Consider the following 26,969-nt stretch of genomic DNA (forward strand, 5'->3'; position numbering starts at 1 on the left):
TCTGATTCTTACCAAGCCAGAATCCATTTGTAATGGTGGGCCAGCTCCAGAATATGAGACAAGCAGTTTGCCAGCACCACCTCGAAATGTCTAGTCTAAAAATGGAACTAATTGATAGCTCTTTCAAACTAGCAGAGCCACCAAGTGCCAAACAGCCCCCTACTTCTGTGTGCATTATGCAATGAATCTCTTTTGTCAGTGTAATTTGATCAAGTAAAGGCAGTCAAAGATAAAATGCAGGCTTCAGAGACTGCTAGAAAACCTCAGGAAAAGGCAGTTCAAAAGGTGACCCAAGTTAATATAGTCAGAATAGCAGACACAGAGCTATTAAACAGGAGATGGGCTTACTTAGCTAGAGTCAGAGATGCGATGTTTCAAAGTCTGTCAGAACAGAGAGATGTTTTTGCTTTGAAAATTGAGTTAAATAAGTTTAATGCATTCAGCAAACCCTAAAAGGTTATAAAACCCAAAATTAATTCTGTAAAAGCAGATAATTAATTGGTTAAGGACAGCCTACAGAAGGCAACATCATCATAGAGATGGATAGAGCTTAAAAAGGACCTATGGTTTCAATTTGTCTTGGACTTTTGAGACAGTTTTAATTGCAGTTTGGACATCATTGTGATTTGTAGCTCAGAGAGAGTAGATAGTCAAAGTAAATAGAGATGAGATAATGGGAACTGCAGATGCTGGAGATTCCAAGATAATAAAATGTGAGGCTGGATGAACACAGCAGGCCAAGCAGCATCTCAGGAGCACAAAAGCTGACGTTTCGGGCCTAGACCCTTCATCAGAGAGGGGGATGGGGGGAGGGAACTGGAATAAATAGGGAGAGAGGGGGAGGCGGACCGAAGATGGAGAGTAAAGAAGATAGGTGGAGAGGGTGTAGGTGGGGAGGTAGGGAGGGGATAGGTCAGTCCAGGGAAGACGGACAGGTCAAGGAGGTGGGATGAGTTAGTAGGTAGCTGGGGGTGCGGCTTGGGGTGGGAGGAAGGGATGGGTGAGAGGAAGAACCGGTTAGGGAGGCAGAGACAGGTTGGACTGGTTTTGGGATGCAGTGGGTGGGGGGGAAGAGCTGGGCTGGTTGTGTGGTGCAGTGGGGGGAGGGGATGAACTGGGCTGGTTGAGGGATATCCTCCGACACTTCCGCCATTTACAATCCGACCCCACCACCCAAGACATTTTTCCATCCCCACCCCTGTCTGCTTTCCGGAGAGACCACTCTCTCCGTGACTCCCTTGTTCGCTCCACACTGCCCTCCAACCCCACCACACCCGGCACCTTCCCCTGCAACCGCAGGAAATGCTACACTTGTCCCCACACCTCCTCCCTCACCCCCATCCCAGGCCCCAAGATGACATTCCACATTAAGCAGAGGTTCACCTGCACATCTGCCAATGTGGTATACTGCATCCACTGTACCCGGTGCGGCTTTCTCTACATTGGGGAAACCAAGCGGAGGCTTGGGGACCGCTTTGCAGAACACCTCCGCTCAGTTCGCAACAAACAACTGCACCTCCCAGTCGCAAACCATTTCCACTCCCCCTCCCATTCTCTTGATGACATGTCCATCATGGGCCTCCTGCACTGCCACAATGATGCCACCCGAAGGTTGCAGGAACAGCAACTCATATTCCGCCTGGGAACCCTGCAGCCATATGGTATCAATGTGGACTTCACCAGTTTCAAAATCTCCCCTTCCCCCACTGCATCCCTCAACCAGCCCAGTTCATCCCCTCCCCCCACTGCACCACACAACCAGCCCAGCTCTTCCCCCCCACCCACTGCATCCCAAAACCAGTCCAACCTGTCTCTGCCTCCCTAACCGGTTCTTCCTCTCACCCATCCCTTCCTCCCACCCCAAGCCGCACCCCCAGCTACCTACTAACCTCATCCCACCTCCTTGACCTGTCCGTCTTCCCTGGACTGACCTATCCCCTCCCTACCTCCCCACCTACACCCTCTCCACCTATCTTCTTTACTCTCCATCTTCGGTCCGCCTCCCCCTCTCTCCCTATTTATTCCAGTTCCCTCCCCCCCATCCCCCTCTCTGATGAAGGGTCTAGGCCCGAAACGTCAGCTTTTGTGCTCCTGAGATGCTGCTTGGCCTGCTGTGTTCATCTAGCCTCACATTTTATTATCATAGTCAAAGTAAATAGCTGGCTGATACAGCTACAATGTAAGCACAGTAAACATGTCATGCTCTCATTGGCAACGTAGAATGCTGTTGAGGCATACTCTCAGTTTGAGAGCCAGGGCAGAATGTGTCGAAAAGAAGAGGAGAGCTGTGAAAAAGGACAGCAAGGATCAACAAAGAAGCAGCACACAGACAAGGGAGATTTTGATTTGATTTTCTTTTTCATATACACAAATGTGGGGAGTGGAGGAAGCAGGCAATCTTGCCTCATGTGCTTGGGGGAAGGATTCTTCTTACATGTTCTTAGGCTGCTTTCCATCTACCCAGTCCACTTGCTCTAAAAGGCCGAACACACGTGACAGATATCTGGGAAAGGGCACTGTCTGTCTTATAGGAAATGTCTACAAATTTCTAAAGCATGGATATACGAAGCAAACGTACAGATCTCGAGGCACAGAAACTTGGGGCAGACCTGTAGATGTTTGAGATACAGACAGAAAGGGGAATCCTGTAGAGCTCATACAGATATGTGGACAAGATCTCTCAGATAGATATACAGAGGACATTCTTACAAATGTTGAGAGATCTGGCTATATGGGAAAGAACCATCAGCCTGTTCAGAAAGGCATGTACAGTACCTAGCTCTGCCGCAGACTTCTTCTGATTCAACCCCTGCATGCCCTCTGAACATGACTCTGTTTGAAGCCCTCTGAAGCTCCCGCAGGCGTTCATTTTCTTGCCGTAGTTCCAAGATATCTTTGGTAGCCTTTGACAGAGCAGCCCAGGGGTCTGTGTCCACTGCTGGTGAGCCAGGGCGCCGAGCCTCAAAGTGTGATGGAGGGATCAAGTCTGCCGCTTCTGCAGATAAAGAAGAAGCTCCATTTATAGTTCCAGCAACAGACAGGTGGGAGTGCTGACATTTCTAAATCCTGCACTCAGTTCTGACTTAATTAACCTCCTGGAAAGGAAGTTATTGGCTGGAACATGCAAATAACTACATATTAATATTTCTTCTTTCAGGTTTGGAGGCCTGTTGTTTGAAAGGTACCTAAATCTCAGAGATGAAAATGACAGACCTAATGTTTCAAGCCTCTCTTCATACTTGTCCACACAGTCCTATCTGGCACATCATGGTCAACCTAGGAATCCAATATCACTATTGCCACAATTTCTATTGAAAGGTTCAAAACCTACTAACTGACAGTGCTACAACTTTGTTCTTACAAACCACACATTCATAAGAACTTTCAGTTGCCAATTTTCTTTTATCTAGTTATCTATAAGCAATAGAGTGCATTATTCATGTCTGATTTCCAACGGTATGTTTTGTTGTGTATGAGTTCAGGGTGTTTGTACATCACATCCAGAAATGTGTATGTACAATACATGAATTTCTCAACTGTGTACACATATCTATCATACACATATTTCAAAGATCTATAGGACCACTCAACATACTTAGACCTCAGATATATTGAGTTGAGATTAAAATTAAATCAGCCATAATCTTATTGAATAGCAGAGCAGGTATGAAGGACTGATTGGCCTACTCTTGGCCCTTGTTTGTATATCAACAAAAGTAACTCACGAGTCTGTGTCTAAAGATCTATATATCTGTTCGACATACTTATACCTCAGATATCAACTGGGTTGTCCCATACATTCGTAACCCCAGGTATCTATACATCTACCAACATGTCAATACTGTAGATATCTAAATGTCTACTCTGAATGTTTATATTTAAACCCTCTAAGTTTTCCTCTTAGCCAGGCATCATACTGAAGCTGATTTTCACCCACTTGTGTCCCAGGGAACGATACATTTTATCTGCAAATCTCCAGAATCTATAGCTGCTCCTCACTCTTGGGGGTCTACAGATCACTCCAATATCAACAGACCTATTAATTCATCTCCGTATTCCAGGGAACTATACTCTTATCTAGGAATCTATGGATTTATCCCATATCCCAGGGATCTATAAATGTATCCCCATTTGCCAGGCATCTATAGATTTATTCCCATACACCAGGCATCCAGAGATGTCTCTCACATATTGGGGTTATGGATAACTCCACTCCCCCAAGATCTGTACAGTTGTTCCCATACCCAGAGAACTACAGATTTATCCGCACTTCCCAGGAATCTATAGGTTTATCCCAACGTCCCGAAGATCTGCAGGTTTATCCCCAATTCCAAGAGATCTGCAGGTTTATCCCCATTTCCCGGGGATCTAAAGATCGTTCTTGCATCCTGGTAATCTGTAGGTTTTTCTCTATATCTCAGGGGCCAATAGAAATTTCCCATTTCCTAGGATCCACAGACACCTCAATATTCCTGGAATATGCAGCAATGTCTACATTTCATGGATCTACTATCCCAGGTCTCAGGGATCTATAGATCTCTCCCCCAGGGATTTACTCCTGTGCCATGCGGAGATTAGGGTTCCCATTTGCATCTTTCAACAGTGTCTTTTTTTAAAATTTGCATATATATTTGCTTCCTTTTACCGTGATGCCTGCCGCTGAAAGTTATCGGTGGCTCCGCTCCCTGCTCGAGCTGCCGCCGGCTCCTCTCAGACATGGCGCGGCCGACCGTTAATACCGCGGTGTCCCAGGAACACACGTCCGCCGGAAACAGGTTGCTGCCACCTCCAGCCACCCAGTGGTGTCCCGGAAACACCCGTCCGCCGGAAACCGATTACCCTCCACCTCCACAAATCCGTTCCACCCATCCAAGTGCCCCAGGGCACAGCCGTCGGCCTCGGGGAACAAAAAAAAAGTCAGCCAACAACAAAATCAAAAGCGTTCCCTGTATGGTTTTCCTAGTGTAGTGACTGGAACTAGTTGGATCCTAATGACTATGAGATCCCTGATAGGGGCTGTGAAGCAGGGCCACTCAAGGAGCCCTGGCTGACAGATATAAACAGGAGACACAGAGTCTCCTCACGTAATGGACTGACTCCAAACTAGCTGATCACAATCTGTAAACCGTGCACATGTAAATAAAGGGCGACTTGGTGACGGGATACTGGCCTCTGTACAGTTCTTTCACAGTCAATGACATGCATTGTGTTTGTTGTTCAGACACACTCTCCGTTGTGCAGTAGGGAGTAGAGAATTGGTAGGATCCCCAAACAGCATATTTTTGCACTCTCCCACCAGTTACAATATGGTAATGAACATATCTCTGGGGCAGTGGAAGGACCAAGCTGGATATAGTCAGCATCAGGTTGCTTCTGTGAAGAAGCATTCCACATTAAGCAGAGGTTCACCTGCACATCTGCCAATGTGGTATACTGCATCCACTGTACCCGGTGCGGCTTCCTCTACATTGGGGAAACCAAGCGGAGGCTTGGGGACCGCTTTGCAGAACACCTCCGCTCAGTTCGCAACAAACAACTGCACCTCCCAGTCGCAAACCATTTCCACTCCCCCTCCCATTCTCTAGATGACATGTCCATCATGGGCCTCCTGCAGTGCCACAATGATGCCACCCGAAGGTTGCAGGAACAGCAACTCATATTCCGCCTGGGAACCCTGCAGCCCAATGGTATCAATGTGGACTTCACCAGTTTCAAAATCTCCCCTTCCCCTACTGCATCCCTAATCCAGCCCAGTTCGTCCCCTCCCCCCACTGCACCACACAACCAGCCCAGCTCTTCCCCTCCACCCACTGCATCCCAAAACCAGTCCAACCTGTCTCTGCCTCCCTAACCGGTTCTTCCTCTCACCCATCCCTTCCTCCCACCCCAAGCCGCACCCCCATCTACCTACTAACCTCATCCCACCTCCTTGACCTGTCCATCTTCCCTGACTGACCTATCCCCTCCCTACCTCCCCACCTACACTCTCTCCACCTATCTTCTTTACTCTCCATCTTCGGTCCGCCTCTCCCTCTCTCCCTATTTATTCCAGTTCCCTCTCCGATGAAGGGTCTAGGCCCGAAACGTCAGCTTTTGTGCTCCTGAGATGCTGCTTGGCCTGCTGTGTTCATCCAGCCTCACATTTTATTATCTTTGCTTCTGTGAAGAAACACAGTTCAGATTAATCACCTTCCATCAGAATTCAAACTGAAATTTTGTACCTCGGTGCTGCCACAGCACCTACCCTTCACCTCCATCCAAGGCCCAAGACAAACTTTCCATGTATGACAGGGATTCACCTGCATATCATTCCACCTGGTCTACTGTATCCATTGTTCTTGATGTGGTCTCTTCCACATAGATTAAACCAAATGTACACTTGGAGACTGATTCGAGGAGCATCTGCACTCTGCACGCTAATATCAACAGCACCTTCCAGTCGAACCACTTTAACCACCCCCCCCCCCCCCGCCCTTGGGTGACATGTCCATCCTGGGCCTCCTCTAGTGCCACAATGACGCCACACGCAAACTGGAAGAGCAACACCTCATATTCCGCCTTGGGAGCCAACAGCCTGATGGCCTAAACATCCAGCCTTCCACCCACAGCCTCATCACATGTCTAACCCTCCCACTCATCCCCACTTTCTTGACCTGGCACCACCTGTCCATCTTCTTTCCCATCTATCCGCCCCACCTGTCCAACTGCCCAATCCCCACCATCCCAAACCTGCACCCACCAAACATTGTCCCACCTACCTTCAGAAGCCCCACCCCTCCTATTTATTTCTGAGCTCCCTTCCCCCTCTCCAGTCCTGATGAAGGGTCCAGATCTGAAATGTCGACTTTCCTGCTTCTCTGGTGCCGACTCTCCTCCTGTGTTCCTCCAGCTCCACACTGTATGGATGACGAAAACACTGTTAACAAGTAGCAACGGGAATTAACCGAGTCATACAGGAATACAGTTCATATTACAAAGATACTCAGCAGAGAGGGGGAGGATTTGTCTCTGTTTCAAAATGGTTGTTGGAATAGGCTGGAGGACTGGTGGGGGTTTGGGGCACATTGGTTGGTAAGCAGCAGAGTTCAGTGTCTGATCCTTTGTTTGCTCAGTCTTTGGATTCAGACACATACACAGACACACACACACACACACACACACACACACACACAAACAGACACCAAACAGTGCGGATGCCTCGAGCATGTTGACTTCATAGGTGCCTGAATGAATGTTTCCATCAAATTTGTGTTCGGTAAATGTTTTGGGTTGCATCTAGATACGAGCACTGGTTTGAACTTTTCCAATTAGCACATTTCCTCCTTAACTGAAACCAGTTCACTTATCCCTTACCTAAGGAAAAATATATTGGAGTCAGCCCTATGAAGTTTTACTCGGCTGATCCCAGGTATGGAGGAACTGTCCTTTGAGGAGAGGTTGAGTAGGTAGGGTCTGTATTCTGGATGTGAGTTTGCTCACTGAGCTGGAAGGTTAGTTTTCAGACGTTTCGTCACCATTCTAGGTAACATCATCAGTGAGCGTCCGGTGAAGCGCTGGTGTTATGTCCCGCTTTCTATTTATCTGTTTCCTAAGGCTCACTGATGATGTTACCTAGAATGGTGACGAAACGTCTGAAAACGAACCTTCCAGCTCAGCGAGCAAACTCACATCTAGAACCTCAACCTGAGCTACAAATCTTCTCAAAACTTGCTAGGGTCTGTATTCATTGGATCATAGAAGAATAAGAGGGGATCTTATTGAAACAGATAAGATTCTTCGGGGGCTTGATTTGGAAAGATTGTTTCCCCTTGTTAGAGTCCAGGGTTAGAGGGCATACATGCAGAGTAAGGGGTCACCCCTCAGGAGAGCGATAAGGTGGAAATTTCTTCTCTCCAAGGGGAGTAAGTCTGTGGAATTTTTTACCGCAGAGGTCTGGAAGCCTTACTAATTACATTTCAGGCTGAGATAGATTGATAAACATTGAAGGAATTAAGGGTTATAGGAACAAGACAGGGAATGGATGGCGATTATTAGATCAGCAATGATCTCATTGAATGGCAGAGTTGACCGAAATGCTTACGTCTGTCCCTACTTATATTCTTGCAGACCCAGAGTGACTGCTGTCCCAAGTTTGTGTCCTTCTGCAACTTCTGGGTCATCTCTTCAACCCAACGTCACAAAAGAGATTCCTAAAGCAAATTTCTGCAAACCCTCAAAAAAAGGGGAGCAGTTCAAGTGGCGCCTGTTCAAAAAGATAGAGAAAGCAGTTTACATTTCGAGTTAGAACATCACCCACAGTAAGATTACCAACAGTAAAATCACGGGAATATCCCTCACAATGACATACATGACAGTAATTATCTTCCTGACCGGCCCTTTATTCCTCGTAGACCACAATCTGACAACTCTGCCTGGCACCCTGGAGGGAGGGAGGGCGGAGCGCCAGCATCAAAGATGGCAGCTCGGCCAGCCAATTGGCATCACCTCCTAGTACGCAGGCACAGTAACTGGTACCCCCGCGGAGGACAGGGATCATCTCGCGATACTTGGGGCCGCCGTTCCAGCGCGCCAATTTTCAAAGGCGCTTCCTGTAAACAGAAGGATAGACCTAGAAAGAGAGAGAGAGGCGGGGAGGATAGACAACAGACAGCTGGTCTGCCGTCGAACCGGTCGGTGGCACTGAGGAACACCGGAGAGACAACAACAACAACTACAGTGGCGCCAACTGTCCACCGCAACGGTCCGAGGTGGAAAGCCAGGCCTCAGTTCCGATGACCTAACAACTGGATCCTACCCCCGAGAGCCCAGGATTTGATGAGTTAGCAACTGGATCCTACCCCCCGGGAGCTTGGCGACCAAACATTCGGAGCCGAACCGCCATGATTCCAGGATTTGGTGACCTAACAATCGGAGCCTAGCCCCCAGGAGTGCGGGTTTTGATGACCTAACAATCGGAGCCGAGCCCCCAGGAGTGCGGGTTTTGATGACCTAACAATCGGAGCCGAGCCCCCAGGAGTGCGGGTTTTGATGACCTAACAATCGGAGCCGAGCCCCCAGGAGTGCAGGTTTTGATGACCTAACAATCGGATCCGAGCCCCCAGGAGTGCAGGTTTTGATGACCTAACAATCGGAGCCGAGCCCCCAGAAGTGCAGGTTTTGATGACCTAACAATCGGAGCCGAGCCCCCAGGAGTGCAGGTTTTGATGACCTAACAATCGGAGCCGAGCCCCCAGGAGTGCAGGTTTTGATGACCTAGCATACCCCCGACACCGACCCAGCGAGGATGCTGTCGGAGGTGCAGCCCTGCCTGCAGCTGCTCCGCATCGGCACCGCCCCGCAGCCCAGCCCGAGGCCCGGCCAGGCCACGGCGCCGACACCCGCCCGCGACCTCTACACTTTCCTGCCGGCCGGCCAGCGCTGCACCTTCCGCCTCGGCCGCCGGGCCGACCTCACCGACCTGTGCCTGAGCTCGGGGCGGGCCGAGGATCTCATCTCCCGGGTGCACGCCGAGCTGCAGGCCGAGAGGGGGGCGGCCGGGGGCGACTGGAGGGTGCACATCGTCGACAGGAGCACCAATGGTAAGGGCCTGGGTGGTGGGTGGTGGTGGGTGGTGGGGGGGGGGGGGGCGATGGAACTAGAGGACAATGGGGAGGTTATGGGGAATGTGGATAAGGGTGATTGGGGAGGATAAAGGGGAATGGTGATACGGGAAAATGGCGTGAGGGGGGTAGGATACAGTGGGATGGGTGTTTTAGTGGGTGGGATACAGGGGAATGGGGGCTAAGGGGTTGGGATACAGGGCAATGGAGATATAGGGGATGGGAGAGGTGGGGGTGTGGGATAGCCTTAGCTGAGTTCTGATGGTGGTCCTCCTGCAGTGTAACATTGATGCCACCCGAAGGTTGCAGGAACAGCAACTCATATTCCGCTTGGGAACCCTGCAGCCCAATGGTATCAATGTGGACTTCACCAGCTTCAAAATCTCCCCTTCCCCCAGCTCATCCCTGCGTCCCTAATCTGTTCTTCCTCTCACCTCAAGCCCCACCTTCCCATCCCCTGCCTACTAACCTCATCCCGCCCCCTTGACCTGTCCGTCCTCTCCGGACTGACCTATCCCCTCCCTACCTCCCCACCTACACTCACCTTTAATGGCTCCATCTCCGCCCCTTTAACTTGTCTGTCTGCTCTCCCCCTATCTTCTCCTCCATCCATCTTCTATCCGCCTCCCCCTCTCTCCCTATTTATTTCAGAACCCCTTCCCCTACCCCATTTCTGAAGAAGGATCTAGGCCCGAAATGTCAGCTTTCCTGCTCCTCTGCTGCCTGGCCTGCTGTGTTCATCCAGCTCCACACCTTGTTATCTGTTTCCTTCCGCTGTTTTTTGTTTGAATTTTTCAGCACCTGTAACATTTTGCTGTTATCTTGGAGCTGTGGGGCAGTATGAGGTCAAAGGGTGGTTTAGAGGGTGGCAGGAGGAATTAGTGTGCAACATCAGAAATCTGAAGCCGTTTTAATGTAAAATACTGTTGTGCGTTTGGTTGCCAACTGCTCAGGGTCTCTGTCATTGATGAACAGCTGTAGCCATGTTTCTGTTGGCGGGAGTGGAATATAAGTAGCTCCCTTTTTTTTCTTTAATTATTCAGAGGTTATGGTGTGGTTGGCTAGGTTTGGACCCCTGGAGGTGGTGGTTTAGCTACTGCCCTGAACCGCAGCAATCTTGGAGAGCTGCCAGGGGAGAAACTGCAGCCAGTAGCAGTTAATAGTGACAGATTTGGACTGGGTCTGGCTTGGAGGGGAGTTTGCAGTCCCAATACATCCCGCGACCTTCTCCTTTACAGTGGTAGGGTTTGAACGTGATGGGTTACTGCAGTGCATCGTGTAGACGGTGCACATTGCTGTTGCTGTGGGTCCGCGGTGGAGGGGCTGAAGTTGGCAGATCGCTCCCCAGCCAAAGGGATCACTGGGTTCTGGCTGACGTCTACTTTGGATGTTGTCGGTTTGAAAATGGGAAACGAAGCGAATTGTCCTGGTGCCCTCCTACCTGTGACAGATGGCTCATCGGAAGGAGACATGATGCTGTTTGAATGTGGGATCAGACCTGCAGTTTTCCCTAGAAACGGTGCTGTGGGTGACCTCGCTGCAGTTCTGATCGAAAGGCAGATGCGTCCTGGCCAAGCAGGACGGGCAAGAAAATAATCCCAGAAGGCGAGAGGCTCCTGAGGGAGGCTACTTCACCTGTGATAAAGGGTCCAGGCCTGAAACGTCAGCTTTCCTGCTCCTCTGATGCTGCTTGGTCTGCTGTGTTCATCCAGCTCTACAGCTTGTTATCTCAGATTCTCCAGCGTCTGCAGTTCCTACTATCTCTGATACAACTGTGACCTGTCTGTTCTCCCCTTTTCCTGGTCGAATGCTCGCAAGCTGACGGGCCTGCCTTTCGTTTTTATTCATACGAAGGAGGGTGGGCAAAGACAGAGACAAAACTTTTTACTCCCGGATGTTATGTCTGATAAACAAATCAAAAGGACACTGAGGGGCAACTTTCTGTTTTAACGCGGAGCGAGTAGACACAGCTGTTCACCCACGACAGAGACCCCGAGCAGCTGGCGGGGTGGAAGGAAGTGCCAGAGGAAGGTGCGGGTATGCAGGGGTACTTGGAAAGGTTATAAAATGTGAGGCTGGATGAACACAGCAGGCCAAGCAGCATCTCAGGAGCACAAAAGCTGACGTTTCGGCTCTGATGAAGGGTCTAGGCCCGAAACGTCAGCTTTTGTGCTCCTGAGATGCTGCTTGTCCTGCTGTGTTCATCCAGCCTCACATTTTATTATCTTGGATTCTCCAGCATCTGCAGTTCCCATTATCTCTGATACTTGGAAAGGTTTTTGGGAGACATGTGTGGGGCCAGTCTAATCCCGGGGACTTGGGTGGCCGTGTTTCAGTGCGTGCATGGCTGTTAAAAAGGAGGGGGTTTGTTTTAAAATAAAAGAGAACCAGAAGGGAAGCAGGATTCAGGCTGACGGCTGTGTTATTGCAGGCACATTTGTGAATGACATTCGGATCGCCAAAGGCGAGAGGACGGAGCTCTCCGACGGAGACACTGTCACGTTTGGCCACCCGGACGCGGTGAACATCCCGGAAGGCTCCCTGGTCGCTCAGCAGGACTCGGAGTTTTACTTCCTCTTCCAGAAGGTCCGTGTGCGCCCGGCCGACTTCGATGCCATCACCGCCGCCTCCCCCCCCAGGGCGCAGCGAGCCGGCGGGTTCCGGCCGGTCTGCCTGTCCCCGCAGCGGGCCCGGATCCGGAGCTTCACCCGGGCGCCCCCCGCCTCCCGGGCCACCCTGATCCTGAACTCCATCGGCAGCATCAGCAAACTGAGGTCGCAGCTGGTGGTGCTGCACTCGGAGGCCGCCGCCAGCGAGCCCAAGGGGGCCCTGGGCAGGTTCCGCCGCCTCCTGCTGTCGCCGGGGACGCGGCGCCACCCCACCGCCCCCGGCCCCGGCCCCCAGGGCGGCACCGCTCCGCCCCTGAAGGGGACGTGCGAGCGGCCGGCGACCAAGCACCGGCGGAAGACCGTCCACACCGTCCTGCCGGACCTGGAGGAGGAGATCCAGCGGTTTACTGTCGAGGTGCAGCAGAGTGCCCCGAGCCGCCGGCACTGCAAGTCCGAGTCGGATGTGGACCCAGACCTGTACCGGCAGCTGACCCTGGGCGTCCGGGCGCTGTCCCCCCAACAACAGCCCACCCTCAAGAAGCACAAACTGGAGCCCGGTGCCCACCTCCCTCGAAATGCAATAGAGAACATCACCCCCACTGGGTAAGTCCCTGGGCACCGTCACTTGTTACCAAGGGTGCGAGGACCCAGGTTCTGGACGGTCTCTTAGACCTTTACTGGCCTTTCGACCTCTCAGCCTTCATGTACAGCATCTGAGATAACAGGGTGTATGCACACAGCAGGCCAGGCAGCATCATAGGAGCCGGAGGAGGATTTTCTGATGAAGGGTCCAGGCCCGAAACGTCAGCTTTCCTGCTCCTCTGATGCTGCTTGTCCTGCTGTGTTCATCCAGCTCCACAGCTCGTTATCTCAGCTTCTCCAGCGTCTGCAGTTCCTACTGTCTCTGTACAACATCTTGCCCTTTAAAATGAAGATGACGTAAACTTCCTCTCATCAGCTGGTTCGCCTCCTGGCTTCGCTTCCACAGAGGGGAGTTGAGCCTGGTTTGTGTAACGTATTTGAGATGTGGGTGTATTGTTTGAAAAAGCTCAGCAGCTGTGGCAGTATCTATGGAGAGAGTTAACGTTTCAGAACAGTTCTGAGGGAGAGCCACTAGACCCGAAATGTTAACTCTTATTCCTCCCCACAGGCTGCCAGGCCTGCTGAGCTTTTCCAGCAACTTCTGGTTTTGTTTTTGATGTCCAGCATCTGCAGTCCCTTTGGTTTGAGAGGTGATTTTTTTTGGTTGCCAAGGGAGTTGAGTTGGGGAAGCTGAGTGGCTTATTCCTGATCATTTGCAAGACCTTCAGGCGGATGATGATGGAGGTGCGGATGGGGCATTCAAACACTGGTTAGACCACACTTGAAATATTGTGTTGAGTTCTTGTCACCTCATGGGAAGGATGTGGAAGGTTTAGACAGGGTGCAGAGGAGATTTACCAGATGCTGTTTGGACTAGAGGGCAGGTCTTATGAGGAAAGGTAGAGGGATCCAGAGCTTTTGTCATTGGAGCGAAGAAAGATGAGAGGTGACTTGATAGAGGTTTACAAGATGATGAGAGGCACAGAGAGGTTGGATAGTCAGAGACTTTTTTCCCGGGGTGGAAATAGCTGGTAGAAGAGGCATAATCTTAAGGTGATTGGAGGAAGGTTTAGGGGAGATGCCAGAGTTTGGTTCTTCACACAGAGAGTGGTGGGTGTGTGGAATGCGCTGCCGGCAGTGGTTGTGGAGTCAGGTACTTTTGAGACTTTTAAACTACTATTGGATAGGCACATGGAGGACAGTAAAATGTAGGGTATGCAGGGTAGATTGATCTTAGTAGGATAATAGGTCGGCACAACATCGTGGGCCAAAGGACCTGTATTGTTCTATGTTCTAATATGGAAAAATTATAAACAAATTGGAAGTCCTTTATCAGCGCCATATCTTGTATTGGGCTGAGGTATGCTTTTGTGGGTCAAGATAAATAATTTATTAATCGTGTACAGGAATGTCCAGGTACCTCAGTTTCAGACTACTGTGACCGGTTGTTTAGATTTTGTAAACAGGGACACAGAATGCACCAGTTAAGGGTTTGCACTGCAAACTGATTTGGCTGTGGTTAGAGTTTGTGTGGGTTGGCCCACTTTGTTGTGGAAAGCCTGAAAACTTTCGACAGAAACCAGAGATGAGACACCGTAGTCAAGATAGAGTCGCAGAGCTGTACAGCACGGAAACAGACCCTTCGGTCCAACCCGTCCATGCTGACTGGATTTCCCAAATTAAATTCGTCCCGTTTGCCTACGTCTGGCCCATATCCCTCAATCTTTCCTATTTATGTACCTTGTCCGAATCAGTTGCTGGAATATTGGAGCAATGACTTTAGCAAAAGAGCTCTTTGAAAAAAATTACTGAGAAGGTACTTTAACATAGCCAACAAAAGAACGGAGATTTGCTGTTACTGAGAGTGTTGCCACAGGGAACAACAGCTGTAGTAAGAGAGCATTGCTGCTATTAAAGCAGCAGCCAACAAGCAGCTGAAGCTGTTCCCTGGGGAAAGAGTAAGGAAGTGTGATTTTTAGTTTTGAATTACTTGAACAAAGAGTCACCCACAGCCATCTGTGACCTGCGAGGGGCTTCCTTCTGTGCTGCATGACTGGGGTCAAATTAAAACCGAGTTTTAAATGGACTCAGGACTGTTGAATGGTCACAACACTAAAGGCGGCCATTGGGCCCGTAGAGCATTTGCCAGCTCTCTGCAAAAGAAATGCAGCTCATTCGGCTCACTGCCCTGATCCTGTTCTGCTGGAATATTCTCCCCCACCCCTGCGGTGCTTATCCTTTTACATGTCTGAAATCCACACTTATATAATCCCTAACTAAACTAGTGCCACCTGCCTGCTCCTGGCCCATATCCCTCCAAGCCTTTCCTATTCATGTACTTGTCCAAATGTCTTTTAAACTTTGTAACTGTACCCACATCCACCTCTTCCTCGGGAAGCTAATTCCATGCGCAAACAGCCCTCTGTGTGAAAAGTCTGTCCCTCGTGTCTTTATAAATCTCTCTCCTGGCACCTTTAAAAATGTGCTCCCTAGTCTTGAAATGCCCCATCCTAGGGAAAAGACACCTGCTATTAACTCTATCAGTACCCCTCATTATTTTATAAACTTCTTTAAAGTCTGCTCTCAACCTCCTAAGCTCAAGTAAAGGAAAGTCCCAGTCTCTTCAGCCTTTCTTTATAATTCAAACCTTCCATACTCGGCAACATTCTAGTGAATCTCTTCTGAGCCCTCTCCGGCTTAATAATATCCTTCCGATAACTGGGTGACCAGAACTGGACCCAGTATTCCAGCTTGAGGCTTCCTTTCCCACATCTTTCAGTCACCGTGTGCCAGATCCTAATCACTTGTTTGCGGGGAAAGCAGACTGTGGCAATTGTGACATCTCAGTGTCCATTTACCGTGTCACGTCCGCGAAAGCTCTAACCTGCTAATTCCTGCCTGAGCCCCGCACCGCCCTGTTTGCAAAATTTACCATTGCTCCTTCAGTGCCATTCAGTCAACATCCTGGACACTGCCCCCACCCCCCCTCCAAAAAAACAAAAGACATTGGGCACCGCATCCACACTAAACGGACCACAGCTGCTCAAAAACATTGTTCACCAGCATGTTCTCAGGGGCAGTTAGGGATGGGGAAATAAATTGTCGGGGAGGGGGGGAGAATTGCAGAGCGCGCATCCCTGAATGAATAGAAGAAACAAAATCATCTCTGTAAATGCTGTCTTCCCTCTCTCCAGTGCCTCTGTCACGGCAGAATGTCTCAGGGCCAATGATGTACTTTTGAAATGGAGCGACTTTCTCAGTGAAAACTCAGCAACTAATTCTACGCTGCAAGCTTCCAGGCGAGCATTGTAATTGTGACCTGTGGACTGATTTTTAATTACCAATTGAGAGATAATGACTGGCCGTATGCCAAGATTATCTTCTGTACTTATCTTCGAAACAGTGCGGGGATCTTTGCTTCCGCCTGAGAGGGCAGGTGGAGCGTTAATGTGATTTCCCCAGCGCCGCACTGAGGTGCCAGTCCTGATTGTTTTGCACCTTATCATCTGGTGTTGGACTTGAACCTGGAATCTCGTGAGCCAGGTGGGAGGGTGCAACCATGTCTGACGCTGCAAAGAAAAAAATCTCTGTCACCACCTCACTTAAAATGATCTCGTACCAGTTGCTGTTTGTGAGAGAGTTCGAAATTTCTACCACCCTTCCTACGTCTAATTGTTTCCTTATCTCACTGCAGTGCTGCAGCTCAAATTCTTTTGACCAAGACTTTGGTGAAAATAGTTGCGTTGATAGTTTGTCTCTTCCACATTATCTGGAAAACTTTGATTCAATCCTGCCCTTCACCTTCTGAACTCCAGGGAGTGTAAGGTTGATTTGTGGGCTTGTCCTCCTGTAGCTTAGCCCTTTGAGCCTGGGTTTGGTTTCAATTAACTGCATAGAACACAGAACAGTACAGCACAGCACAGTACAGACCCTTCAGCCCACAATGTTGTGCCGAACTTTTACCCTAAACCTAAGGTCTATCTAACCTCCACCCCTACCTTACACTAGCATCCATATGCCTATCTAATAGCCGCTTAAAAGCCCCTAATGAGGCTGACTCCACTCCCCTCTCCAGCAATGCATTCCTCGCCCTGACCAGTCTCTGAGTAAAGAACCTACCTCTGACGTCTCCCCTATATCAACCTCCTTTCACTTTTTAAAACTATGCCCCTCATAATAGCTACCTCCACCCAAGGAAAAAGTCTCTGGCTGTCTACCCTATCTGTACCTCTGATCATTTTGTACACCTCTATCAAGTCACCTCTCATCCTTCGTCATTCTGAAGAGAAAAGCACTAGCTCTCTCAACCTTTCCTCATAAGACCTTCCCTCCATTCCAGGCAACATCCTGGTAAATCTCCTCTGCACCTTTTCCAACGCTTCCACATCTTTCTTATAAGAGGCAACCGGAAATGGACACAATACTCCAGATGTGGCCGAACCAGGGTTTTGTTTAGCTGGAGCACAACTTCACGGCTCTTGAACTCGATTTCTCTATTAATGAAAGCTTACACGTCATTCGCCTTCTTAACAATTCTATCCACCTGGGTGGCAGCTTTCAGGGAACTGTGGCCATGAACCCCAAGATCCGTCTGCTCCTCCACACTGCCAAGAATCTTTCTGTTAACCCTGTATTCTGCTTTCAAGTTTGTCCTTCCAAAATGAATCACTTCACACTTTTCAGGGTTAAACTCCATCTGCCACTTCTCAGCCCAGCTCTGCATCGTATCAATGTCCCCTTGTAACCTAGAACAACCCTCCGCACTGTCCACAACATGACCCACCTTCGTATCATCCACGAATTTATTAATTCACCCTTCCACTCCTTCATCCAAATCATGTCCAAAAATCACAAATAGAAGAGGACCCAGAACAGATCTTTGTGGTACAGCACTCGTAACTGAGCACCATGGTGAATATTTTCTGTTCACTACCACCCTTTGTCTTCTAAAGGTCAGCCAGTTCTGAATCCAGTCTGTCACATTTCCCCTTATCCCATGCCTCCTTACCTCCTGCATGAGCCTACAATGGGGAACCTTATCAAATGTCTTACTTAAATCCATGTATACCACATCCACTGCTCTACCTTCATCCATGTGTTTGGACACCTCTTCAAATAATTTAATAAGGTTTGTGAGGCATAATCTACCCCTCACAAATCCATGCTGACTATCATGAATCAAACTGTGCCTTTCCAAGTGATCATAAATCCTATCTCAGAGCCCTTTCCAATAATTTGCCCACCATTGAAGTAAGATTAACTAGCCTATAATTTCTGGGATTATCCCTATTCCCTTTTTTTGAACGAGGTAATGATGATTGCCACTGTCCAATTTTCCGGCACTATACCCTTGGACAGTGAGGACGAAAAGATCATTGCCAAAGGCCCTGCAATCTCTTCTCTCACTTCCCATAGAATCCTTGGATAAATCCCATCAGGCCCGGTGGACGTATCTGTCTTCAGATTGTCAAAATACCTAGTACATCTTCCTTATTAAATCCACCTCCTCTAGCCTACCAGCCTGTTTTACACTGTCCTCCTCTACAACTCGGTCCCTCTCTGTTGTGAATAGGAAGAAAAGTATTCATTAAGGATCTCTCCTATCTCTTTAGGCTTTGTGCACCAGTTCCCTTTACAATCCTTGATTGGCCCTACCCTTTCTTTGGTGATTCTCTTATTCCTCATGTACGTGTAAAAAGCCTTGGAGTTTTCCTTGATCCTATCTGCCAAGGTTTTCTCATACCCACTTATAGCTCTCCTAAGCGCTTTCTTCAGCACCTTCCTGGCTAACTTCTATCCCTCTAGAGCATTTTCCATTCCTTGATTCCTAAACCTTACGTAAGCGGCCTTCTTCCTCTTAACCAGTCACTCGACTTCTCTCAAGAACCAAGGCTCCCTCACGTGACCGCATCTTCCCTGCCTGCTAGGGATAAACATATCGAGCACACATGGTGTGCATTCCTTACACAATCGCTACGTTTTCAATTGTGCCATTTTCTATAGTTCTGTCCTCGCAGTATCTGTTTTGCACTTGTTTGGTTTAACACCGCTGCCCTTCGAGCACTCCCTGGGATCACTAGTAGCCCTAATCCTTTCCCCCTCGCCTGTACACACAGGCTGTTGGACACGTCACCGTGCCCGGTTAGCAGCAGATCGGAAGTTCTTTATTCACTCACAGCATGAGGCTGGCCAGGCAGCATTTATTGCCCATCCCCAAGTGCCCAGAGGACAGTTAAGAGTTAGCCACATTGCTGTGTAGCTGGAGTCACATCTAGAGCAGACCAGGTAAGGATGGCAGTTTCCTTCCCTCAAGGATATTAGTAAATCCAATGAGTTTTTCCAACAATTGACAACAAATTTATGGTCACCATTAGATTCTTAATTCCACATATTTTATTGAATTCGAATTCCACCATCTGCCATGGCAGGATTTGAACCCAGGTTCCCAGAACATTATGTGGTGTCTCTGGATTAACAGTTCAGCAATGAAGCACTAGGCTATCACCTCCCCTGACCACACCACCTCAGCACATGTGAAAGATTGGCTGAATGTGCAGCATGCCCTGACAAAGATGTGCTCCTTCCGTATTGGGACTCGGCGACTAACTGTCACATGTGTTTCTTTTCAAACCTCCAGAAAGAAGAGAGGGCGGCCTCGGAAACATCCCCTGGGCAGCATCCCGCTGGGTTCGAAGGTCATGTGCAAGGTTTTCACGCACACGCTGTACACAGCGGAGCAGTGTGCCGCTGAGCGGTGCCACTTACCGCAGGAGGACACCGTGCAGTGGGTGCAGTGTGATGACTGTGATGCCTGGTACCATGTGGCCTGTGTTGGCTGTAATTACACTGCCATGAAAGAGGCTTCGGCTGAGTTCCACTGTGGCTGCACATAACAGTCACTGTGGGCAGAGTCAAAGAACGCTTCGGTGACTCTCTCTGTCTCTCCAGTTAGGGTTCTCCTTTTTCTTTCAAGGCTCTGTGACCGTGAGTGAAAACGTCGACAGTCTGCTGTACCCGCTGGCCTTTCTCGTTCTTAGCCATTCAGTATCTGGGAGCCTCCTTGAATTTTTGACGCTGTTGCGGGCCGCATGTTCCAGGGTTTTCAGTGGCTTCCGCTCCTGAGGAGTCTTATTGGCAGCCGACAAGGTAGTTCACGTATTGCATATATTATTTTTACTTTCGCTCGAGATGGTGCATTTAATTCTGAAGCTCAGCAACGGGCCATGGTGCAAATCCCATATCAATAGCTGTAGACAGTGGCGTGGGTGGTCAGACTTTGCAAAGTGTCTGAAAGTCTGACTCCTTTCCACATCCTTGGCAGGGTTGGGGGAGGCAAGGAGTGCTGGACCTGTGTGCCCTCCAAAGCCTCCTTGCGATAATAAGCTATTTCAGTATCAAAACTCGCAAGATTGTCGCGAGCAATTTGAATATTTAGCCGATGTGCTTTGAAGGAAATCTTACTGCCATCGTTGTGATCAGGGTCCCAAGTGCAGAAGGGCCAGTTCTTGATGGTCTTCATCAGTAAACACATCACAGAGAACTGAATGATTCAGATTTCAAATACCATGCATACAATCTGACAACTGAGCTATTTTCCTGACCTGTAACAATAACGACTCAGTAAATTTGATCCAGCGTAATTTACCAGCAAGGGGAGAAAATCCAACAAGAATCCTGTTCTTGCTCATTGTCCAGCCGTCTTGCGTTGGACTGTGCTCTGTGTGTCGTTGAGGGCTCCTGGGTTTATTCTCTGGGTTTCAGTGGAATCGTAGAATTATTGCAGTGTAGAAGAAGGCTAATCGGCCCATTGAGCCCTTCTATCACCTGGTGCAACATCTGCGGCTAACATTCCCAACCTCTGAGCCTGGCATTTGCATGAGCCCACATAGCCAACAAATGCTCATTCAACAATAAATGATGGTGCATTAGCTCCTTTGTGCCAGGCCACATGAAATGGAGGATGTTTCTCTGGCATTCCTGGTGATATTTGCTGCCTTGCACAGATGGTTTCCAGTGGTATATTGTTCTTGAGTCCCTGGCCTGGCAGATGATATCATGGAGAGTCTTTCAGGAATGCTCTGGAATGATTTCCCCTACCAGCTGTGAATGTGATCCTTGACTGCGAGCTTCTGGGAGGCTGGGTCAAGGATGTCAGGGAGCCGGAGATGTTTCCCATTCAGTGTGATTGGTTGGTCAGCGTCCAGAGCTTAGTGTCAGTTCAGCGCAGTCCAGTGAATGACTGTGAGCGCGGACTTGGCTCTCAAATCAGGAAGATATGTTGTGCTTGCACAGTGTTTCATTTTAATCCTTCTCAGAATTTTGTTTTTTTGCTCCATTGCCAATGAATTACTTTCAAAAAGTAATTTTTTTTGTTTATTTTTTGTAAGCCAATACGGTTTTGTTTACAGGAGATTTTGGCTGCATTCCAGACTGATTCCTGGGATGGCAGGGCTGATGTGTAGAGAGTGCCTGGAGCAGGAGTTAGGCTTGTATTTACTGGGATTTTGAAGATTGGTGGGGTTTGGCATCAGGGCAATCTCATAAAAGCCTGTAAATTTCTAACAGGGCTGGACAGGAGGGATTTTCCCATTGGCTGGGGAGCCTACAACCAGGGGTCACAGTCTTAGGATGTGGAGTAGGCCGTTTAGGACAGAGATGAGGAGAAACTCTTCAACCATGGAACAGGGAGCCTCTGAAATTCCCAGCCAAAGAAAGTCATTGCAGCCAAAACAACAAACCTTTTCAAGAAGAAGTTAGACCAGGACTAAGGGCGTCAAAGACCATTAGGAGAAAATGGGGACAAGGAACTGAGTTGGATCATCAGCCATGATCATAGTGAATGGTGGAGCAGGCTTGGAGGGCCGAATGGCCAACTGCCCCTACTCCTACTGTGGAACAGCCCCTTTGATCTGCAGGTGGTGCATCAGATTCTTCTCTTCCAGTTCACTGGGAATCCGTATTTCATACGGGGGAGAATAATGGAAACAGCAATTATATAGACAGTAAACAAATGCTCATTCAGCAATAAATGATGGTGCATTAGCTGCTTTGGGGCTTTTCTGTGCCAGGCCACAATTAAGTGGGGGTTTTTTTTAAACCTTCTTGGTGGTATTTGCTGCCTTGCACACATGGTTTCCAGTGGTATATAGTTCTTCAGTCCCTGTTGTGTTGTCCAGGACTTTGACAGGACCCCAGTACAATCATTCCAATCATATTTGATCACGTTTCTGTTTGCCTTCTAACAGAATTGTGCTGACCAGAGCCCCAAACACCAATAATGTCATCTTACAAGATGCATCCTTCCCCTACCATGGCCATGAATGTTTTCTTGTAGATGTTAAAATAACATGTGGCTTTGGGCAAATGAGACTGACCACCTGATGGATCTGAAATTGAATTGAGTTCAGCCGACTTTGTTTCAATTGAACTGTGTTCCCTCCCAGCAGCTTGAGCAGCAAAACACCGCAGAGGCCGCAAATCTGAAACAAAAGAACAATTTTTCCAGAATACCCCCGCAAGCCAGGCCTTGTGTGGAGTCTTGATGAAGGGTCGCAGACCTAAAACACCAAAGCTGGCTTCTTTGTCAACAAATCCTGCCCAACCAGCTGACCCTTGCACCCTCCCATGAGAATCTGGCTTCAAGAATCCACTTACTGTTCAAACTCCTTGTGTTTGAAGGTTTAATGTGGGTGGGAGGAGGCTGGCACGTTTTTGTTTTAAGTTCAGGGAAGCTGAAGTGATGGTGGAGAATAATTATGGTTAACAATGAGCCTCACAAAGCCAGATGTTTGTTCAAAGAACATGCCTGAACTGAAGTCACCTGGTGACATGAGTCGTTTTCAAATGGAGAACATTAAATTATCACTTCACGCAGGATGGGAAACTTTTAAAAGACTTTGAGGGTCCCTGGCTTTATAAACGGACATGTAGAGGTAGAGTTGTGCTAAACTTTTCGAAACCGCTGGTTATATTGTGACATGACCATTGTTGGCTGTCACCTTTCTCTCAGTAAGAGGGGGATTGGTGTGAGCTGCTGCAGTCTTGAAGGGCTGCAGCAATTCAGCAGGTGGGGGTGGGGGGGAGAGCAGCTGGAATTTTGTTCTCAGTGGATGGAGTAGAGACTCTGTACTTGGAAGCTTTTGATCGCATCGCTTGCCTGTTTCTCACTAATCAAAGTGGTTTATTGCCCAGCAGTCAATCCCCACTCTGTGCTGAGTTACTTTATCTGGGGTGAGGGAGGGAAATGAACTGCAGTTGCTTTCGGTGCTGCGAGGAGGGAGTTCCATAAGCTTCCCGAAAAGAGGATGCTTCCTGCGGAACCCAGTCAGGGCTGTGTGAAAAAAGTGAGAGAGAGATTGTGCCAGGTTTTCTCCACAGAAGGTTTTGAAAATTTCTTCAGATTGTTGGAAAGAACTTCAAATTTATTCAATGCGTTCAAGGCCACTGATCATCCCGCGTGGTGGTGGTGGGGTGGGTGGGGTGGTGTTTTAGAGCTATCAGAGACATTGTAAGGCAGGCCAACAGAGGAGACAGATTTAAAGTGATTGCTGACAGGGGTGGGTCAGCTTTCAGGAAGGGTGTTGGTTAAATACTTGATTTTTAAGGAGGGGAGAAATTACAGGGTATAATGGAGAGTGGGCAATTACAGGGTATAGTGGGGGTGGTGGGCAATTACAGGGTAATGGGGGTGGAAGGGCTAATTGAATTGCTCTTTCAAAGGGCTAGCACAGGCACCATGGGACCAAATAGTTTCCTGCCATGCTTACTTAGCTCTTTCCTAAGATTTATTTTCCTTAAATTAGTTAAATTTGGGTATATTTCCTTATAATTTGTGTATTCATTTTTGTACATGTCAAGCACTTATTTGTGGATCTTGCTGAATTATTTACTTTAAAAAACAATGTTTTGTTGTCCCCCCGTTTTGTTTGGTCCTTTTGTACGTTGATCAATTTTAAGGACAATTCAGGTAGCAGTGTCTGTGGGGGGAGGGCTGCCGTGTTGCAATGTCTGTGTCTCACCGCTCTCAGCCGCCAGGTGGTGCCCGTGTCCACGGTGTCTCACTGCTGGAGTGCAGCGAGTTGATTTTGGAATTGGATAAGCAATTTATTTTCAAAAGTTGGCATTTCCAGAATCAGGACGGAGTCGAATAAGTGTTTGATCTTTGTAACAAAGTTCTTGCCGATTTTAAACTGGCTAGTAAAGCTTATTGTGTGATTTGCACAGTGACCTGCCAAGCATTGAACTGACTGACAGGTTGCAGATTATAATATCGCTTAATGGAGGCGATGCAAATGTTTTTTAAAAATGTTTTTTTAAAAGTTGCAATGAGAGTGGGAAATGACTGTAGTGAAATGTGGCCTACTGGTTCACATCTGAACGGTAATGTGAGCTGTTTAATTGAGTGAAGTTCATTTGCAGGTGAAAACGGCCGCACCGAGCTGTGAAATAAAATAAAAAATGTGAAATTTATAAAGGGCTGGAGAAGCTCAGCTGGCCTGTCAGCACCTGTAGAGAGGAGCAGTTAGCATCGCAGTGTTTAATCGGGTGCTAGTTAACATCTGTTTCCTCTCTGCTTCTGCTGCATGACTTGTGGAGTTTTACTGACCAGCGAAACGCTCAGCTTGAACACTCCCTCTGCATCTCTCCCTGGGTGCTTTTTCTAATTCAGGGCAGTTAAATAATGGCAGATGCCCTTCCCTAAAGAGTGCCAATGAACCAGAAGGGTTTTTCTCACAACTGGTCATCTCTTCGAAACTCTGAATTCCACATTTGCATTGAATTCACATTCCACCATCTAAAGAGTCAGGGTTCAAATCCACGTCCCCAGAACGTTACTACCGGGGTCACTGGATTAAAAGACCAGCGATACCACCAAATGGCCATTGACTTCCCTTAAAGGGGTGATGTGTGATCCCAAGCAGAGCCGCCTCTCTGTCAGCAGTGCCAAGTGGCTGTGAATCGAGATAAATGATGTTTCACAACACAGTACAGGCGTGTCCTGAAAGGCACTAAAATACCCCCCGCCCACCCCACCCCGTAACTGCACAGCAAAGTGTTTTTGAGTGAGGGAGGGGTGATGGTTAGATCACTACAGAATGGAGCAACAGGAACCAGCCTGGGATTGGAGACTATATTTGAGGATTAAAAGTTTGAATCTAGACTTGGTGAATGGATCATTGAGTGGGTAGTTTTTTTGGCACAGAATCGAGTATTGATTTTTGTTTTGTGTGGGGGGGGTGGAGAAAAGAAAAACATTTTCTGGAAGCTTTTAGTCTTGTACTGATCAGGACAATTTGTAGGAACAGCAATTCATTTCAGCAGCATTTCTACTGGATGAGCATGCTGATTGGTCACCAAGTGGATCGTGGTACCATGGAGAATACAACAGTTAATCTTGATTGACAGTTAACAGCCAGACATTTTGTTTTCAGTAATGCTCAAATTTAAAGTGTCAGGTATGAGTCTGACCTGTGCTTTTCGCAAATAACGTTTCTCCTGCTTTTTCTTCAAATCCAATCATTTGCGAGCAATTAAAGGCGAAATGAAAAATATTTAGAGTGCGGGTGCCTGGCTTCTGATCATTTATTTTATCCGATTTTCAAAAGGGCCCATGTTTCTCGTTGTGCATGGACAGAAATGCACATGGTTACGAGGCTGTAACCAAATAAACACAACTGCGTATATTCGTCAGTTTGTGGACAGCGTGTGCTATTTACCTGATGGTGTGATTGTTCAAGTAAAGTCCAGTGCCATTTACAAACTACGATCTGGATGTGGACTCGACTGTTAACGAAATTCGCTGTCAGCACGGTAACTGCTTGGTTCTCAGAAACATGGTGAGATTCTTGCTGTATCACTGCCACTATTCAATAAATTATACTGCCCACAGAGCTCTTCTCTTACATTGCGTCCATATCCCAAAGTGGACCTTTCATAGAGGTTTATAAAACCACGAAGAGTGTGGATGGATAAACAGCCAAAGTTTTTTTTTCCTGGGTTGGGGTAGTTCAGACCTAGTGGGCATAGGTTTAAGGGGAAGAGGGAAACGTTTAATGGAGGCTGGTACAGTTACAACATTTAAAAGGCATTTTGATGGGTATATGAATGGTTAATAGGGGTAGGGGTGAAATGCTGGCGGGTGGTACAAGATTAATTTAGGATATCTGGTTGGGCTGGACGAGTTGGACCAAAGGGGCTGTTTCTGTGCTGTACAGCTCGAAGAACTTTTTCTCCCTGTGCTATGGACCTCTGACCACCATCAAGCTTTTTGATGTCCACCTTGGCTCTCAGCCACTCTCAGGGAAGACTCACCTGAGCTTTGTTTGGCACTGTTGCCGGGGTACAGGAATTGAAAGGAAACATCGGATTGGATCAAATTGAATGACAAGGAGTTTTGAGGGGCTGAATGGTCTCTTTCCATCCCAAGGGAATAATTCCACTGCCACTATTACCAGAAAAGAGAGCGAGCAGAATGGCGGAAGTCACAGGCTATCTATCTCCAGAAATCCGAATTGCAACAGGACTGGTTAAAACAGCTATGTCTATGTCACAAATGTAGGTGCTACACAGTACTTGCCCATGCATGAATACCCCCACACATTCCCTAGGGAATTCCCAATCCCAACAGGTACCGCTGCATTCCTGTACTTCCTTAACCTTAAATTGTCACCACGAAGAAGCAGGTCGCAGAGAATTCCTCCAATGCAATCCAAGCCCTGGTAAATGTTGCATCTCTCTGCAAACACAAGGTTATATTTCCAATCCAAAAGTGAACTGGTTCTGCATACTCCAGCAGTTCCACAGGGTCTCCTCCTGCTCATTATTACGTCCAGTCCATGGGACTAAGAGAGGCGCCCACCCTCTGATCAGTCTCAGATTTTAAATTCTCATCTAAAAAGACTACATTTCTGACACCTGCACTCAAAGGCCCATCCTACGCTAATCTCTCCAGCGTGAGAGTGAGGTGTTTGTGGTGGAGCAGGATTTAGAGAGCCCCGTCTCACCTCTCAGGAAATAACCAGGGCCGAAGGAATTGAACTTTGACCTCTTAATGAGAATAGGTTGTAGGGTGTGTATGGGTAACAAATAGTCAAATTTTATTTAAAATCACATTTTCTCAAAAAAAAGCCGTAATGTTATTTCTGTACCGGAAAGCAAAACTATCAAAACTCTGAAAATG

General features: G+C 48.1%; 2 protein-coding genes across 7 annotated transcripts in view; one reads left to right on the forward strand and one right to left on the reverse strand.

Annotated features, from left to right (window-relative positions):
* Positions 1 to 8,453, reverse strand: part of cchcr1 (coiled-coil alpha-helical rod protein 1) — a 33,239-nt gene extending 24,786 nt beyond the window's left edge. For 2 of the 4 annotated variants that reach the window (XM_059639724.1, XM_059639720.1), the window contains exons 1-5: positions 8,348 to 8,453; positions 8,081 to 8,242; positions 6,759 to 6,896; positions 4,646 to 4,897; positions 2,776 to 2,995 (exon numbers count right to left, since the gene is read on the reverse strand). In XM_059639724.1, the coding sequence (XP_059495707.1) occupies positions 2,776 to 2,995; positions 4,646 to 4,718 (293 nt within the window). In that variant the 5' untranslated portion in view covers positions 4,719 to 4,897; positions 6,759 to 6,896; positions 8,081 to 8,242; positions 8,348 to 8,453. Of the gene's footprint in view, positions 1 to 2,775; positions 2,996 to 4,645; positions 5,324 to 6,758; positions 6,897 to 8,080; positions 8,243 to 8,347 lie in introns of those variants that run through there. The other 2 variants (XM_059639722.1, XM_059639721.1) reach the window with 2 other exon arrangements.
* Positions 8,454 to 8,595: 142 nt separating this feature from the next.
* tcf19l (transcription factor 19 (SC1), like) overlaps positions 8,596 to 26,969 on the forward strand; it is a 106,152-nt gene continuing 87,778 nt past the window's right edge. The window contains exons 1-4 of one of the 3 annotated variants that reach the window (XR_007250677.2): positions 8,596 to 9,578; positions 12,031 to 12,811; positions 19,428 to 19,936; positions 25,396 to 25,671. Coding sequence is in view for 1 of the 3 variants with exons in the window: in XM_048563816.2 (XP_048419773.1) it covers positions 9,284 to 9,578; positions 12,031 to 12,811; positions 19,428 to 19,683 (1,332 nt within the window). In the remaining 2 variants the exon portion in view is untranslated. Of the gene's footprint in view, positions 9,579 to 12,030; positions 12,812 to 19,427; positions 25,672 to 26,969 lie in introns of those variants that run through there. The other 2 variants (XR_007250678.1, XM_048563816.2) reach the window with 2 other exon arrangements.

Source organism: Stegostoma tigrinum, chromosome 34 (genome assembly GCF_030684315.1).
Source record: "Stegostoma tigrinum isolate sSteTig4 chromosome 34, sSteTig4.hap1, whole genome shotgun sequence".
NCBI classification, from domain to species: domain Eukaryota; kingdom Metazoa; phylum Chordata; class Chondrichthyes; order Orectolobiformes; family Stegostomatidae; genus Stegostoma; species Stegostoma tigrinum.